Raw genomic sequence first — 16,897 nt, 5'->3', positions numbered from 1 at the left:
TGACTGTACAGATGCAAGTATATGACTTCTTAATTATGTCTTCCAGTCCAGTCATGCCTGAGCATGTATGTGTGTATGTGTGTATGTGTGTGTGTGTGTGTGTGTGTATACAGAGAGAGAGCACGCATTATATAATATATAATATATTAGTTTATTGTAAGTTATCATCATTTTCCTTCTCCTTTACATTCAAGTTATGGAATTACATTGATATTGAATTTTAAAAATATGTAACTAGGTAGATTGTATTTACTACAGAATTTCATTTCAAGATACTACAGAAGACCAAAAGTATTATAAAAAGCTAGAGTTAGGTCTATGAGAGCTCAAAACTGTAGAACTAGAACAATGCTACACAGCACACACAGACATAAAAATATTTATTTAAACACACAGCCTGGGACAACCTCAGGGATTCTGACAGTAGTAACGAGACAGGATCAGGTGTCTGAATTCTTTTTATTCACTGAGGGTGATTCCATATGTAGCTAAGTTTGAAAAAACCACCGATCTAGACTAAATTAAAAAGGCTACTGTATATACTAATAGAAGAAACAAAAAAGTACTTTTCTATACTTATTAAACTATTATACAGTCTTATAAGAATGAACATTTTATAATACTGACGTAGGGAAAGTGTTTCTAAGCAGGACATAAAACCCAAAAAGGAAAAGAAGTACATATTAAACTACATTAAAAATAAGTAACTTTTGTACATCAGAAAGAACAAACCTAATACCACAAGCAAGGTTGAAAGATAAAGGCCAAACCAAGAAAACAAAGTCTACAATGTATAAGAAAGACAGTGTTAAATGTCTCTAAAATAAAAGGAGGTCCTAACAAAATAACTAAAGAAAGGATGAATATTTCAATTAAGGAAGGAAGGAAGGAAGGAAGAAGGAAGGAAGGAAGGAAGGAAGGAAGGAAGGAAGGAAGGAAGAAAGAAAGAAAGAAAGAAAGAAAGAAAGAAAGAAAGAAAGAAAGACAGGCAAGCCGGCCTAGGACATGAATAGGAAATTCATGCCTAAAAAGGAAAGAAAAAATAAACAAAAAAGACAAACCACACCAGGGATCAAAGGCATGCTAACAGAAAGAAGGTAATACAGGTGGTCCATTAGTGTAGCAACTATGAATGAAACTAACAGCATTTGGAAGAGTCTAGGGTCTACGGTCTAGATCGCTCCAGCCTTATCAGTAGAACTGTAAGGTTCTCTAATCTTTCTCATAGGTGTATGGTAATGAACACCAAAAATCTTAATATGCATATTGTTGGTATACGAATAATATTTACAATACACTTAATCCTAACAAATCTAATTGGTGTACAGAAATAAGTGTAAGAATGCTCATCATACATTTATTTAAAAAACTGAAAAACTGGCGGGGGCGCCTGGGTGGCTCAGTCGGTTAAGCGTCAGACTCTTGATTTCGGCTCAGGTCATGATCTCACAGTTAAGGGTATCGACCAGCATCAGGCTCTGCGCTGACAGAGCTGAAAGCATGGAGCCTTCTCGGGACTCTGTCTGCCCCCTCCCCTGCTCATGCACACACACTCTCTCTTTGTCTCTCTCTCAAAATAAATGAACATTTTTTTTTAAACTGAATCGTAATAATTTTTCAGCTTTTCCTAAAAGAAAAAGCTATTTTTGCCTTTTTCCTTATGCTGTCCCAATATTGTTTGAATTTTCTACAAATATCATGTTACTATATTTACAAACAATAGCGAATATCATTATCTTTCTTATGTCTGGTAACTGTGATTCAGGGAGAAGCATTTTTATATGAAAGAGAGAGCAAAATTAGTGTTCAATAAACTCTTTTAAATATTTTTGAAAATCTGCTTGTAACTCAAAGAATAGCTTAAATGTATTAATTTTTAAATGCTAAAAAAAAAAAACACGCTTCAATGAAACCATTTGTAATGCAAAGACTTACTCAGTAAACTGTTTTATCAGTTTATCTTCATTCACATCCATTTTTTTAAAGTAAGTGTACTACCAATTAGGTACATCTTGCATTTACCAGATGACAGACATCTGATGATTTCTTCTAAAGCCAGTACCATTTAGAGAAGATATAACTTACTATATACTTATCATTGATCATTTGAAATTAATGCCATCTAAAAGGAAGAAAGGACAGTAAATCCTAACAACTCTTTCTCTGGCCAGTCTCACATGGTCCTGATTACTAAAGAAGAGAATTGATGAGATGTTAAAACGGAAAGAGAAAATCAGTTTATTTCAACTTTCTTACACAAAATAGCCTTTGCACTACTATGACATTCCCCTCCCCTCCTTGGATATGATCACTACAGCTCAACAACCCATTTAAATGCCACTAAACATTGGGGACAAATGGGTGGCTCCGTCAGCTAAGCGTCTGACTTCCGTTTTTGGTTCAGGTCATGATCTCATGGTTCATGGGTTCAAGCCCCACATCCGTGCTAATGGCACAGAGCTTGCTTGGGATCTTCTCTCTCCCTCTCTCTCTGCCCCTCTCCCTTCCCCCACTCACACTCGCCAGCTTTCTCTCAAAAATAAATAAAAAATAAACTTTAAAAAAATACTGTTAAACACTGGGTTTTGATTACAGTAAATACTCATCTTAGGGCAGTTTATTATTGTGTGGGATAGAGTATTACAATGCATATCGAGACTGGTTTCAGTAAAACACATCTAATTCATGACCGGGGCTCCCCAGACATTCATTTTGTAAGAGGACTGGATTCAATAATGTCTAAGGCAGCCTCTCAATTATAAAAATCTATGATTCTGTAAAATCACAGGAACATATAATCTGAATTATGAATTATGTCAAAATAGGTCTGAAGCCTGTCCACATAAGGCTTACATAGAGCTGAAAATTTTCCTCAAATTTTAGATCATTTAGAGAGTATTTTCCTCAAATTTTAGATCATTAAAGGATGAAGAAATTGGCTTAAAATGTACAAAAAGAGAATTCTTTTCAGCCATTTATTCAACAAACGTGTTTGTCATCAATAATTGAACACCTTCTGGCGTGGAAGATTGTTACAATTTTTTTACCACATTTTCATGATTCATTCCACTCACAATCAATATTTACAGAGATTTCCTATAAGCAAAACTTAGAGAATACTTGAGTTGCCCTGCAACTTGCAGGAAGGAAAAGAGACCCAACAGTTTTCCAATCACTTACAGACCATTTAATAGCAAATAAACAATATCTCTATCTTCATGCCTCAAAAGTAGTCTAGTATTGAACTGCAGGTTGATAGATACATGAAGATCAAAGCTGGATTCTGGAAAAGGAAAACCAGAAAGCTAAGCCAGGTGTCTAACAAGCTACAGCTGACTGACAGGTATTGATTAAAATCTTGCATAAAATCTCCTTACAGCACAAGAGAGACCTAGTGATAGACGTTAGACTTATCACCTTAAAAGCTTACTGAGTGCTATATCAAATCTAGACCTTCCCACTAGGCTTAATCAAATTAGATAGGGCCAAATATAAAGATGGAGTAGGGTAGGAGAATGGTCGTAGGGCATCAAGCTGACAAAAGAAACAACAAGTATTATTTCTCGGGAAAATGGAAATTACAGTTTCCTGATTAACTGAGGAACAGTTAATAATATTAGTGCCCCAAAGTCAGTCAGCCATCATCTAGTGCAGACTTCAGGTCAAATCCATTCTGCCACCTGCTTTTGTAAAGTTTTACTGAAACACAGCCACATTCACAGTTTATACTCCCTCATTTCACACTATGACGGCAGAGTTGAATAGTTATGACAAGAAATCTACGGCCCACAAAGCCTAAAATATTTATCACCTGGACCACTACAAAATAAAAAGTCTGCCAACCTCTGATTTAGTGAGAGGTCAGATCAGGATGGAATGGCCTACGTGACATATTTTATCTAGAAAGGCAAAATAATTCACTCACCTCTACACACTTCCAATCTTCTGTGAAAGGAACTTCCACACTAATCCGAACGTCAGCACTGTGTTCTAGCTGAACACGGCAATGGAGCACATATATTTTGTCTCCCCAGCCCAAGTAAGCATCAGGTTTTTAACTCCCAAAGTGGATTAGAAGAGCCATCAACAAATGAGGAGTTTAACGTCCTTTCTACAAGTCAGAAACCGGAGGTAAGACAGGCTGCAGAAACAGGGCAGCGGAGGCCGCCTCAAAGGGCAGTTACCTTCCGAGTCTTTTCAGAGAAGGCAGCCACCTGCCAGGGAGAACTCCAGCTGGGACCCGGCAGCAAGAGTAAATGTCAGGCACAGAAGGGGATTGAAAGTAGCCGAAAAAGAGAGACTTACCCAAAAGTCTTATACCAAACAGTGTCAAAATACCTCCTTGCTATTGGAATGACTGTGAGGAAGCACAGGAGGGTCAGAGTCGAGAATCTAGCTGCATCTGACGCTCCTGTTTCTGATGCAGAGATCAGAACTTCTACTGGGTCTTCCCGCCCCACACTCACCCTCCTACGACGGCCGCCTCCGCAGCCACCTCATTCTTCAAGTGGCGTAAAGGCTGTGAGCCCTTATTACAGAGGAGGAAATGATACCTCGGCACACTTCAAGGCTCTGCGGTAAGTGGTATTTTTAAAACAATTTATGGAGCACTAATTTACAATAAAATGTACCAATTTCAAGAGTGTAGCTTGATGAGTTCTGACATATACACACATCCTTGTAACAACACCAAAGTTAAGACAGAGACTGTCATTACCCCCAAAGTTCCTTTGTCTCCCTTTCCATCCGAGCCCTCCGACCCGAGTAAGCGGTGACCTGGTCGCCATCATTATACACGAGCTGTGCCAACTCCAGAACAGCACTACGTCCTTCGGTCTGGCTTTATTCCCTCCATGTAACGTTTCTGAGATTCACTCATGTTGCCTCAGGTAGCAGTAGTTGGTTCTTTCTTACGGCTAGTTGTGTGTATATGCAGTGTGTGTGTGTGCGTGTGTGTGTGTGCACGCATGTATGTGTGCATGTGCATGTGTGTGCATGTTCCACCTAGGAGCAGAGCTGCAGGTTTATGTGGTGAGTGTACACTTAACATTTTTAGAAACTACCAAACTTTCCCAAAGCAGTTCTATATTTACACTCCCACCAGCGGACTATGAGGTATCCACAACCCGGTCTGCACTCGGTGTAGTCAGCATTCTGCATTTTAGTCTAATGGGTATGTAAAGGTATCCCAATGGGGTTTTAACTTTCATTTTTCTGATGACTAATGATGTTGAGTATTCTTTGCTGTATATCTTACTGAAGTTCAAACCCATTCAAATCAAACCCATTTTACTGTGCTATCTTACTAAGTTGCATTTTCTTTTTTTTTTACTGTTTGTTTATTTATTTATTTGAGAGAAAGAGAGAGTGCACATGGGTGGGAGAGAGGCGCAGCAAGAGAGGGAGAGAAAGAATCCCAAGCAGTTTCCATGCTCACCACGGAGCCCCACATGGGCTCAAACTTACAAACCACGAGATCATGACCTGAGCCAAAGTCAAGAGTCAGAAACTTTTTTTTTTTTTTTTTTTAACATTTCTTTACTTTTGAGAGACAGAGCACGAGCAGGGGACACAGACAGAGGGAGACAGAATCTGAAATAGGCTCTAGGCTCCAGGCTCCGAGCTGTCAGCACAGAGCACAACGTGGGGCTCGAACCAATCAACCGCGAGATCGTGACCTGAGCCGAAATCGGACACTTAACCAACTGAGCCACCCAGGAGCCCCAAGTGGTGAACATTTTAAATAAGTTATGGACACAACTCCTTAGCCAATTCCTAGAAAAGCAAAGAGCTCAGCAGGGGGTGTGCCTATAACATGCAAACTAACCAATCCAGAGCCCTACCTTGGCTCTCTGCTAAAGTCCTAGAGTAAGTAGACCCAAGTACCAGGCAACTAGAGACCATGCCTATAATCCAAAACCCTCAGGAATTACATAAACTAGGCAGTCCTAACTGGTTTGGCCTGCTCTGCTTTGCCTTTCCCACAGAAAGCCTAATAAAGGCTCCAGCCTCAGCTTCCCCCTGCTCCCACCTTCCCTCTGACTACTGTGAGGGTTCTACATGTGGCCCTGTATGGCAATCCATGCCTCCTGTTCTAGGGCCTAGGAGTATAAGAAACTTTGTTTTCCTGAGCTTCTGCTTTCCATCTTGTGACTGCACCTGACTATCAGATGAAAGAAAACAGAACGGCGTCTATTTCTGGACTCTATTCATTGCTCTATACATCAATCCTAATGCTAGTACTATATTCTCTTCATAACTGTGGCTTTAGATTACGTCTCCAAGTCAGGTGGTCTAAATCCTCCAACTTTGCTCTCCTTTTACATAAAGGACTCAGTTTAAGTGTTCTGCATTTCCATATAATTTCAGTCAGATTATCAATCTGTGGGTCTTTGAATGAAACTTCATTGAATATGAATCTATACAGTGGTATTTTCAAAATCACTTATTATAAGTGCTTATGGATTTTGAACTTTTAGAATCAATTAATAGATAGGACTTAACTTTGTGTCCCAGAACAGAATATAAATATTAGTCTTGACAAAAGTGAAGGTATAGGTGGCAAGTTATTGGACACAGAATGATAAGAGACAGAGGGATGAGTGGGAATACTAATATCTTCACCTTTGAAAGTAGGGAATCGAGAGATACTATCTATACAGTAAATCCCCCTTACCCAGGGGGGATCATTACAAGACTCCAGTGGATGCCTGAAACTGTGGATGGCACCAAACCCTCTATATGTGACCAACAGGCAGGTAGTGTAGACAATGTGAACCCGCTGGACAAAGAGATGATTCACGTCCCACGTGGGACGGAGTGAAACAGCTGGGACAGCGTGAGACTTCACCACACCACTCAGAACAGTATGCAGTTTAAAACTGATGACCTGTTTACCTCTGGAAGTTTCCATTTAGTATTTCTGAGCTGCGGCTGAAATATAGAAAGGGAAACCACGGATAAGGGGACACTACTATACTTGATTAAACATAAATAAAGGCTTGCCCATATTGTTTAAAGTTATAAATGCAAGAAGGGGAAATTGAGCCTAACAGATTATAACAGTTAATCCCAAACCAACATGGCCGAAGTAGATTTTCCCCACCTGAATCTCTTATACAGTCTTCCCCATGTCATAAATGGGGTCATCATCTCACCAGTTACTAAAGCCAAAAACCAAGGAGTCTTTCTTGATTCTTCTCTCCCTCTCTATCCTATATTCATTCCCCTTCTATTTTTTTCAGCCCCTCCTCTGAGCGCCACACAAGCATACCAGCTGCCTATTCAACATCTCTACGTGTGTTCAACAGGCACAAACTCAAAACCTGTAGGCTAGACTTCTCTCCGAACCAGCTCTTCCCTCAGATTTCCATAAGTCACAAAACGGCACCACCATTCATGCGAAGTTGCTCAGGCTGGAAACTTAGAAGTCACCTGTTACTATTCTTTCTGCCTCACTTCTGACATCGAACCTATTGGCAAACTTTCACCTACACCTCCAAAATATGTCTCAAATCCAATCATTACCACCTCACTGCTACCACTCTACCTGAAACCATCCAAGCTTTTGACTAGATCAGTGCCTTGCATATACTGAGTTCTCAATTTGAATGAATGAATGAATGAATGACTGCATGCATGCATGAGCAAATTCAGTCAGTGCTTCCTTCAAAAGATACCCCAAATCTGACTGATCCTCTTTGCTGCCATTACTACAGTCCTAGCCACCATCATACGGTGACCAGACTACTGTAATAACCTACTGACAGTTTTTCCATTCCCTACCTTTACCCTATAACCTATCCCCACAGCAGTCAGAAAGTTTCCTTTAAAATCTCAGTCACACCCTAATATTGATCCTCCTTCCCCCCCTTAGAACCCTACAGTAGCAACCCATCACATACAGAACAAAATGTGTATTTTTTAACCATAGCATATAAAGGCCTTATCATAACCTGGAACCTCTCATCTCTCCAGTCTTATCTCCTACAACTCTCTGTGTCGCCTCCTCTGGTCCAACCTCTGGTCTTCTTGTCCTTCCCTGAACACACCATATTCACTCCTGCTTTTACATTTGATGTGCATCCAGCCTGAAACTCTCTCCTAATCTTGGCATGTCCTGATTACTTCTTTCAGGACTTGACTCAAATGCCACTCCTGACAGGTTTTAGATCGACAGATGGATAGACAGATTATAGATTGGCAGGCAGACAAATAGATCTCCTTATAAACTGTATAGGTATATCTCTCTCTCTCTCTCAAAATCTATTTGATGTATAGATATGTTTACACTATATGTATATATGTATGTGTACACACATACACACACACAAAACAGTCTCCCAATCGCTATCATTTTCTCTTACCTTCTTTATTTTATAATATAAAGATAATATTATATATTGCTTTATTAACTTATTATACATCTCACCTGGAAAATGTAAGCTTCACTGGGCAAGGGCTTTCCGTGTCTTTTTTAATACTATTGTACCAGAGCCTAGAAAAGTCCTGGTGTTGAGGCCTGGGTGGCTCAGTCAGTTAAGTATCTGACTCTTGATTTCGGCTCAGGTCATAATCTCACAGTTCGTGGGACAGAGCACATCGGGCTCTGTGCTGATAGCACAGAACCTGCCTGGGAGTCTCTCTCTTCCTTTCTCTGCCTCTCCCCCACTCATACCTGCGCTCACTCGCTCTCTCTCTCTCCCCCCTCAAAATAAATAAACATCAAAGAGAGAAAGACAAAGATAGATAGATAGGAAGGAAGAAAGAAAAGAAAAGAAAAGAAAAGAAAAGAAAAGAGAAGAGAAGAGAAGAAAAGAAAAGAGAAAAGAGAAAAGAGGAGAGATGGAAGGAAGGAAGGAAGGAAGGAAGGAAGGAAGGAAGGAAAGTCCTGATGTTGGGGTCCCCAGAGGCTCAGTCAGTTAAGCATCTGACTCTTGATTTTGGCTCAGGTCATGATCTCTTGGTTCCTGAAATCAAGCCCTGTGTCAGGCTCTGAGCTGACAAGAGCCTGCTTGGGATTATCTCTCTCCCTCTCTCTCTGCCCCTCCCCCATTCACACTCACATGCGCGCGTTCTCTCTCTCTCTCTCTCTCTCTCTCTCTCTCTCTCTCAAAATAAACAAAGATAGAAGGAAGGAAGGAAGGAAGGAAGGAAGGAAGGAAGGAAGGCAGGAAGGAAGGAAGGAAGATGGACTGACTCTGGTGTTGACACTAGTATTTGCTAAGGAAATCAATAGGTAAAACCATAATCAAGTCCTTCAAATCTTAACTCACTAGCCTCACATCCAGCTGCTTTTCTTTTCTGTATTTTTTTAAGATTTAATTTTTTTAGAGCAGTTTCAGGTTCACAGCAAAACTGAGAGGACAGTACAGAGGCTGCCCATTCACTTCCTACCACCGCACATATTATCAACATCCTCACCAGATGGCACATTTGTTACAACTGATGAACCTACAGTGACACATCATTATCACTCAAAGTCCATAGTGAACATCAAGTTCACACTTGATGTTGTACATTCTATGGGTTTGGACAGACGCAAAGTCTATCCACCATTATCCAACTCCTTTTTATTCCTCTAACATGAGAAGTTTGTTCCTCCTTCAGTTCCTTTACATCTGCTGTTCCTTTTATGTAAAAAAAATCTGTTCTAGATCTTTCCATGGCTGGCTACTTTTGTTGTCAATTAGACCCCAGGTCAAATGCCACCTCTACAGGAAGTCCTTCTGTAATTACCTATTCAAAGGGGAGCTCGGACTCACCCAAATCATATTCACTCATCTAATTGTGGGTATTTGGTATTCTCGTCTCCTCGCTCTATAATATGAACTTTATGAAAGCCAGGATCATGTTTACTTGTCACTGCTAATTGCCCACCACCCCAACACCCAGAATGACTAGCTAGTAGCTACTCAATAAGTATCTACTGGATAAACTTTGGATGAATGGAAGGTTCTCAGACAATTATGTAAGAAGAGGGAGAGGAAGTAGGTGCTGATGTAGGTGAGCTAAATTCCCTCACCTACCAGAGCAGAAGGTGAATCAATAATGCCTACATAGATGGCTCAAGAAGTATTTCCCCATCTCACTTATATGTAGAATCTAAAAAGAACCAAACTCAGATACAGAGAACAGATAGGTGGTTGCCAGAGGCAGGGAGTGCAGGGTAACGGAAATGAGTGCAAGTGGTCAAAATGTACAAACATGTAGTATACAGGGTGATGACTATAGCTAATAATTACTGCATTGTATATTTAAAACTTGATAAGATGGTAAATCTTAAAAGTTCTCATCACAATAAAAAAGATTATAATTATGTATTATGATAGGTGTGAACTAAACTTACTGTGATGTTCACTTCACAATAGACACATAGATCACCTCATTACATTGTACACCTACAACTAACACAATGTTATACGTCAACTGTATCACAACTAAAAAAGTAAAGAGATATTACTATGGACAGATTAAAGATAACGTAATGTTTTAAAATCTAATTTGAACCAACAAGTATCACTCATGAATGTATTCATTCATTCGCTCGACCACTTACACTCCGTGTACAGCAGAGTACAATGCAGGGAGCACCCCCACCCCACAGTGAACCTGGCCTTCTAACTGCAGAAACAGGCAATTAAACCAATAATTAAGATGATTTCTGTGTGAAAAAGGAGAGACACAAACTGGTCTCGGGAGTTTAGGAAAGAAGGGAGTGACATTTAACCTGGGTCATAAAGGATAAGTACTAGGAGTTCAGCAGATAGGGGGCAGGTCTGGGTCCAAGCCCAAGGACTCATATAGCCAAAGGCCCAGAAGTAAAAGCGTAGCCAAGTCCACAAAGTTGAATTTCATCCTGAGGAAGCAGCCAGGGCTTTCTGCTGGTGGGTGACAGATCATGCTTACGCTCTGAAATAAAACAGTCACTCTGGCTCCGGGGTGGAAAACAGAAAAAGAGCTGGCAGGAGCACAGAGGCTGCAATCAACTTAGGAGGGAGCTGACAGCGACATGCACACAAGTGGTAGTAGAGAAGCTAGAGAGAAGCGAGCCAAGTTAGATCTTCAGGTGGTAAAATCAGCAGGACAGGGTGATTAACTGGGCATGGGGCCAAGAAAGGATATGAGCCAAAGACAGTGACACCCTGAACGCTCAGCCTGCTGGGTGCTTGGTGAAATAACTCACTGAGGCTAGAAAAGCAGGTTTGAGCGAAGAAAGTGCACTCAGGTCCAGCTATAGGGCATTTGAGATATGGGTGCACCATCAAAGTAGACGTACCAGGTAAGGTATGGGGCTGGTGGCTGAAGCTGGAGATGGGAGTTACAAGGAAGATTAATATACAGATGCCGACTGACATTGCGCAAGGGGATGGGATCACCCAGCAAGTCAACGAAAAGTGAGCAAAGACCAGCTTAGGGCCCCAGACATTTGTAGAAGTCAAAAACTTAAATAAGAACAAATAATTTCAACCTTATAGAGTTTTCTCTTTTTATTTACAATTAGATATGAAGCCAACTTCTCTAGAACACTCAGTGCACGTCCTGGCACAGAACTATTTGTGAAATAAACTAAGGGCTTGGCTTTCTTCATTATTACCAGTAGTGAGTGTAATATTCTAGACTCCAACTTATTAAATCACCCTGTTAAGGGGTGCCTGGGTGGCTCAGTCAGTTAAGCATCTGACTTCGGCGCAGGTCATGATCTCATGGTTCATGGGTTCGAGCCTTATGTCGGTCTCTGTGCTGACAGCTCAGAGCCTGGAGCCTGCTTCATGGATTCTGTGTCTCCCTCTCTCTCCGCCCCTCCCCTGCTCATACTCTGTCTCTCTCCCTCTCTCTCAAAAATAAGTAAAACATTCAAAAAAAATTTTTAAATCACGCTGTTAAATGTTGACTAACGTGAGATTCATCAAAAATGAATCAAATCATGCTGTAACTAAGCATAAAATGTAAACCCACAAATAAGATTAACATTGTTAAACAGGTCTATAATTATTAACATAAAATAGAGACTCTCTCTGCTAATATAGTACTTTTAAAAGTATATAAACTGCAGTCTGATACAGTATCCCTGCTTATTTTATTCAGCAATTATTTCAATTAGAAATGTACATCTATGAATCAAATTAAATCCGGCAGAGGTAAAATAATAATTGGTGAATTTACTTGAAATTGGTGTACTTTTTAACAATATTACAAATTTTGAGCATGCTTTTTTAAAAGAAAACTTAGCCCGCTCGTCCTCTTTGACCTCAAAATCCTCTGTGATGTTCTGGTTATGACAGTATAGAAATAAGACTGGTTCCCACAGATAAGCCCTCTATTGCATCATATGGCACATCATAATACGGCAGACACAGAGGAATACAAGGTCCCCGATGACAAGATACTCTGGCCAGGATCAGAAACAGTCCTGAACACAGCAGTCAATGCATACGTGTATATGTACACTATAGACAAAGTGCAGACTGACAGCTTAGTGTGTATCCTCCACTCACAAAACAAACATACAGAGATTACCTCTGGAAGATGGAAGTAGGAACGGGGAAGGAAGCTGGAGGAAACATCCACTCTTGTTACTTCACTTTTCGGTTGAAAGATGAAATGTGAAAATCAATGACACTGAAAGCATCCTCATGGGCACCAGGGACATGAGACCTTAGAATGCCTCAATAGCTTCTCTCAGACAACTCGTGGGCGCCATGGCCCCACACATCAAATGCTAAGCTAATGAAGCAAAGTTATGTCCCTCCAGGGTAAATACATTATAGATTTTATGCTACAAATTCACGTCCTCCATATCAATTTCCATTCCGAGGGCGTCTGCCTCCTGTTCATTACTGTTCCTAGTTCAGTTTGTCAGTTTAATTTTGTGCTGCTTTGTAGGAATCCACAATAATTACAACATTTAATTCTGTACCTGAAGGGTGAGCTAAACAGAGCAGTTTAAATGCATATGTTCCAGCCAATCTTTGACTCCCACCCACCTCTGCACACACCCCATCCCCCACACACATACAAGCACATGCACTAGCTGGCTTATATATGATATCTTTCACCTCACTAGCTCTTTTCCCATTACTTTCGACAGTATATCTGACGATGACATTATTATTGATGCTACAGTAAACAGCTAATATATGTGGTAAAAGTACATGCACTATAATGAATCAAAATGACACACCCACCCACCAAACTCCCTCTACTCATTCTAATCAGATAATGGATTTTTTTCTTTGAGTGTACTACAAAAGGAGGAAGTAGCATTGGAGAGAAAAAAAAAAAACATTCATAAAAACGGGGGAAATAAAAGTAAATGTTTAGGTCATTGAGATCAGAAAGGAAGTTCATCAGAAGGTTTGTGTCAAGTAACATGTAGTCCGTCAGTTCTATATAGAGTATAGTCTTCTTAACTTAAAGTTTCCTGAAACGTAGCTCAGTTTCACATGAATAAGCTAGATAACATCACTACAACACAGTCTATCTAAAATTTATCTTGTAGAAAAAAAGCACAGCCCTGTTTCATTTTTTTGGTTTTTGTTATTATTATTGCTAACGATCTTACATAAATCTGGTAGCTTTCTAACTGTGACAGAATTTTTGCTTTACAAATGAAGTGAAAATAATCCAACTGGTTTTTACATTCCCTATTTTTATTAAGGAAGTTTTACTTCTAACCTTCTATTTTTGTATTTTTTGTTTTGTGTTCCTTGACGATAGAACGCAACAAAAGCCAGGAAAAAATGTGAATACGATAGGAAACAGAAAACTATATCTAATCAGAATGATAGAACAAAAATTCCTGAGATAAGCATGGCTTTAAGCATGGCTTAAAAAGGAAAAGAGGAACTCTGGGTGTGTGTGTGTGTGTGTGTGTGTGTCCACTCACGTGTGTGTGAGACGTTCTGGTTGAGAGCAAGGGACTCAGACACAAAACCTCCTATTAGACTTTTTATTATGATGCAATTCATTACAGCATAATTACATTTCTTATGAAATGATTAATCATAAGGTTAGAAGAAAAGGTTATGTTGAATGTTAATTATACATCCTGTAAAGAATTTCAAAGCCATGAACGGCGGTATTCTCATAGACTGTCAGTTGCTGTAAATTAAACTCTAGGAAGGCAATTTGGCACTATCTTTAAAAATCCAAAATCTGGGGCGCCTGGGTGGCTTGGTCAGTTAAGCGTCCGACTTCGGCTCAGGTCACGATCTCACGGTCCGTGAGTTCGAGCCCCGCGTCGGGCTCTGTGCTGACAGCTCAGAGCCTGGAGCCTGTTTCAGATTCTGTGTCTCCCTCTCTCTCTGCTCCTCCCCTGTTCATGCTCTGTCTCTCTCTGTCTCAAAAATAAATAAACGTTAAAAAAAAAAAATTAAAAAAAATAAAAATAAAAATAAAAATCCAAAATCATATATCCTTTTACTAATCAATACAACTGGGAAGAATTTATCCTACAACTAATTTGTGGAAGTGAGCAGAAATGTGCACAAAAAAGATGCTTGGTCCATTACTGGCAACACCAAATATCGAAAATAATGTAAGCATTCCTTACTGAGGAAATTATGACCATGGTGCATTCATATAAGGGAATCAATGGGATGGTACCAAAAGTTCCTCTAGACAGATGATAAAACAAAAAGGAGAATGAAGGTATACAAGAGTCACCCATATCTGGTTTTTTTTAACAAAGAATATAAATATATGAATGTGCTTGCATGAGAAAATGCAGCGAAGCACACAAGAAACTTAACAGTGATTATCTCTGGGCACTGGGATTGAGATCAGGAGGACAAGGAGATAGGAGTGAATATTTTGTGTGTGATGTATGTGTACTATGTATTTAGTGTATATAGAGAGATATCATATATATATGATTTTTTACCATACACAACTATTAATTTTTAAATTGAAGGGAAATAAGTTAAAATAAATCAAAGATTGTAAAGAAACAGAAACAGGCCAACAGGCATCACAGAGCACAATTTTAAGAGCAGAGAACGGAAGGGGCGCCTGGGTGGCTCAGTCTGTTGAGCATCCAACTTCAGCTCAGGTCATGAACTCCCGGTTCATGAGTTCCAGCCCAGGTCAGGCTCTGTGCTGACAGCTCAGACTCTGGAGCCTGCTTCAGATCTGTGTCTCTCTCTGTGTTCCTCCCCCAACCCTCTCTCTCTCTCAAAAATAAATGAAGATTTTTTGTAAAAATTATTTAAAAAAAAAAAAAAAAAGGGCAGAGAACTTAAGGTATGATTTACGTACAGCGGAGCATTCTTACCTGGCACTTGGCACTGCAGTATTTGGCAACTCGGCATTGAGAGCATCGCATCAGTTTTTCCTTCCTGTTTAAAAAAAAAAAAAAAAAAAAAATTCCCATTAGGAAATGAGTGACACCGATAGGTTCTGCTCACCCCATTTGTATGGTCCCTTAAGACTGAGATTTTCACACTGATGGACATCATCTTTCATCCTCAGTGTGAGATACGGACATAGTAATAACTCTTTTTTAAAATAGTGGTGAGGGGTGCCTGGGTGGGTCAGTCGGTTAAGTGTCCCGACTTCGGCTCAGGTCATGATCTCACGGTTCATGGGTTCGAGCCCCGCGTCGGGCTCTGTGCTGACAGCTCAGAGCCTGGAGCCTGTTTCAGATTCTGTGTCTCCCTCTCTCTCTGCCCCTCCCCCACTTGCACTCTGTTTCTCTCTCTCTCAAAAATAAATAAACATTAAAAAAATTTAAAAAATAAATAAAATAAAATAGTGGTGAAATGTATATAATATAAAATTTACACATTAAACATTTTTACGTGTATAGTTCAGCGTGTTAAAAAGATAATTCAAGGGGCACCTGGGTGGCTCAGTCAGTTAAGTGCCTGACTTCGGCTCAGGTCATGATCTCCAGGTTCGCAAGATCAAGCCCCACCTGGGCTGACAGCCCAGTTCATATCCTCTGCTCCCCTCTCTCTCTGTCCCTCCCACACCTGCTCTCTCTCTCTCTCTCTCTTTCTCTCAAATAAACAAACATTAAAAAAAAAAAAAAGATAATTTGAGGCACAAAATGGAGTCACTTATGCTTAGCACTATATCATGTTTGAGACTTAACTATAGTTTTGACTCCCCCAAAAGTGGATTCTTAAACCAGTCTATCAGAGATTACTAGTTAGGTAATCTGCTTGATAGACCACTGCTCTCTCCTGATGAAAGTGATCTTGCAGTAACCAACTCATTTTTTCACCTACTGTAACTGCTCTCTTCTGCCCACAGAAGTCTTTCATTTTGTACAGCATCTCAGGGCTACTTTCTGTCTGCTACATTGGATCCCACCCAATTCATGAACTACTGAATAAAGCCAATAAGATCTTTAAAGTTTACTCAGTTGAATTTTGTTTTCTAGCAAATGGCATTAAGTATATTCATTTGATGTGCAACCATCACCACCACTAATGTCCTTTTTAATAAAAAAAAAAATCAGTTAAAATCAGAGATTCCCACTGAAACCGGAAGTTTTACTTCACAGAGATTTTAATCTCTCCATTTGAAATAGAGAATTCAGTCCCCGTAACTACTTGGAATGGAAGTATCCTATACTCTTCAAATATAAAAAAAATTGTATACGTCTTAACCTATCATATAGTTTAATTATGAATATCCTCCTCTGGAAAATGATTTTAAAATTCCATTAAATCCAGTTACTACTTGAGACATGCTGAATTGAGATGCTCCAAAGTTACATCTCCCCCAAATCACCTGCATAAGAAAAAAGCAAAGATGAAGAAAAGGTTGAATTATAAAATAAAAAATAAATGAACCTGATGATAAAATTAATAGTGACAAATAAAAGGCAGGAAGGATTATGGATACTTTCAGGGCAGCCAAGAGCATTAAAAAGTCAAACTGTAATTTT

At 39.7% G+C, this 16,897-nt stretch overlaps 1 protein-coding gene across 1 annotated transcript in view; it reads right to left on the bottom strand.

The window, feature by feature from the left end:
• Positions 1-16,897, bottom strand: part of SMYD3 (SET and MYND domain containing 3) — a 647,391-nt gene that overhangs the window by 506,007 nt on the left and 124,487 nt on the right. The window contains exon 2 of the mRNA XM_049635131.1: positions 15,275-15,338. Coding sequence (XP_049491088.1) covers positions 15,275-15,338 — 64 coding nt within the window. The remainder of the gene's footprint in view (positions 1-15,274; positions 15,339-16,897) is intronic.

This window comes from Panthera uncia, chromosome F1 (genome assembly GCF_023721935.1).
Source record: "Panthera uncia isolate 11264 chromosome F1, Puncia_PCG_1.0, whole genome shotgun sequence".
NCBI lineage: Eukaryota > Metazoa > Chordata > Mammalia > Carnivora > Felidae > Panthera > Panthera uncia.
The sequence above is the reverse complement of the archived record's forward strand: the minus strand, read 5'-3'. Positions and strand labels throughout refer to the sequence as shown.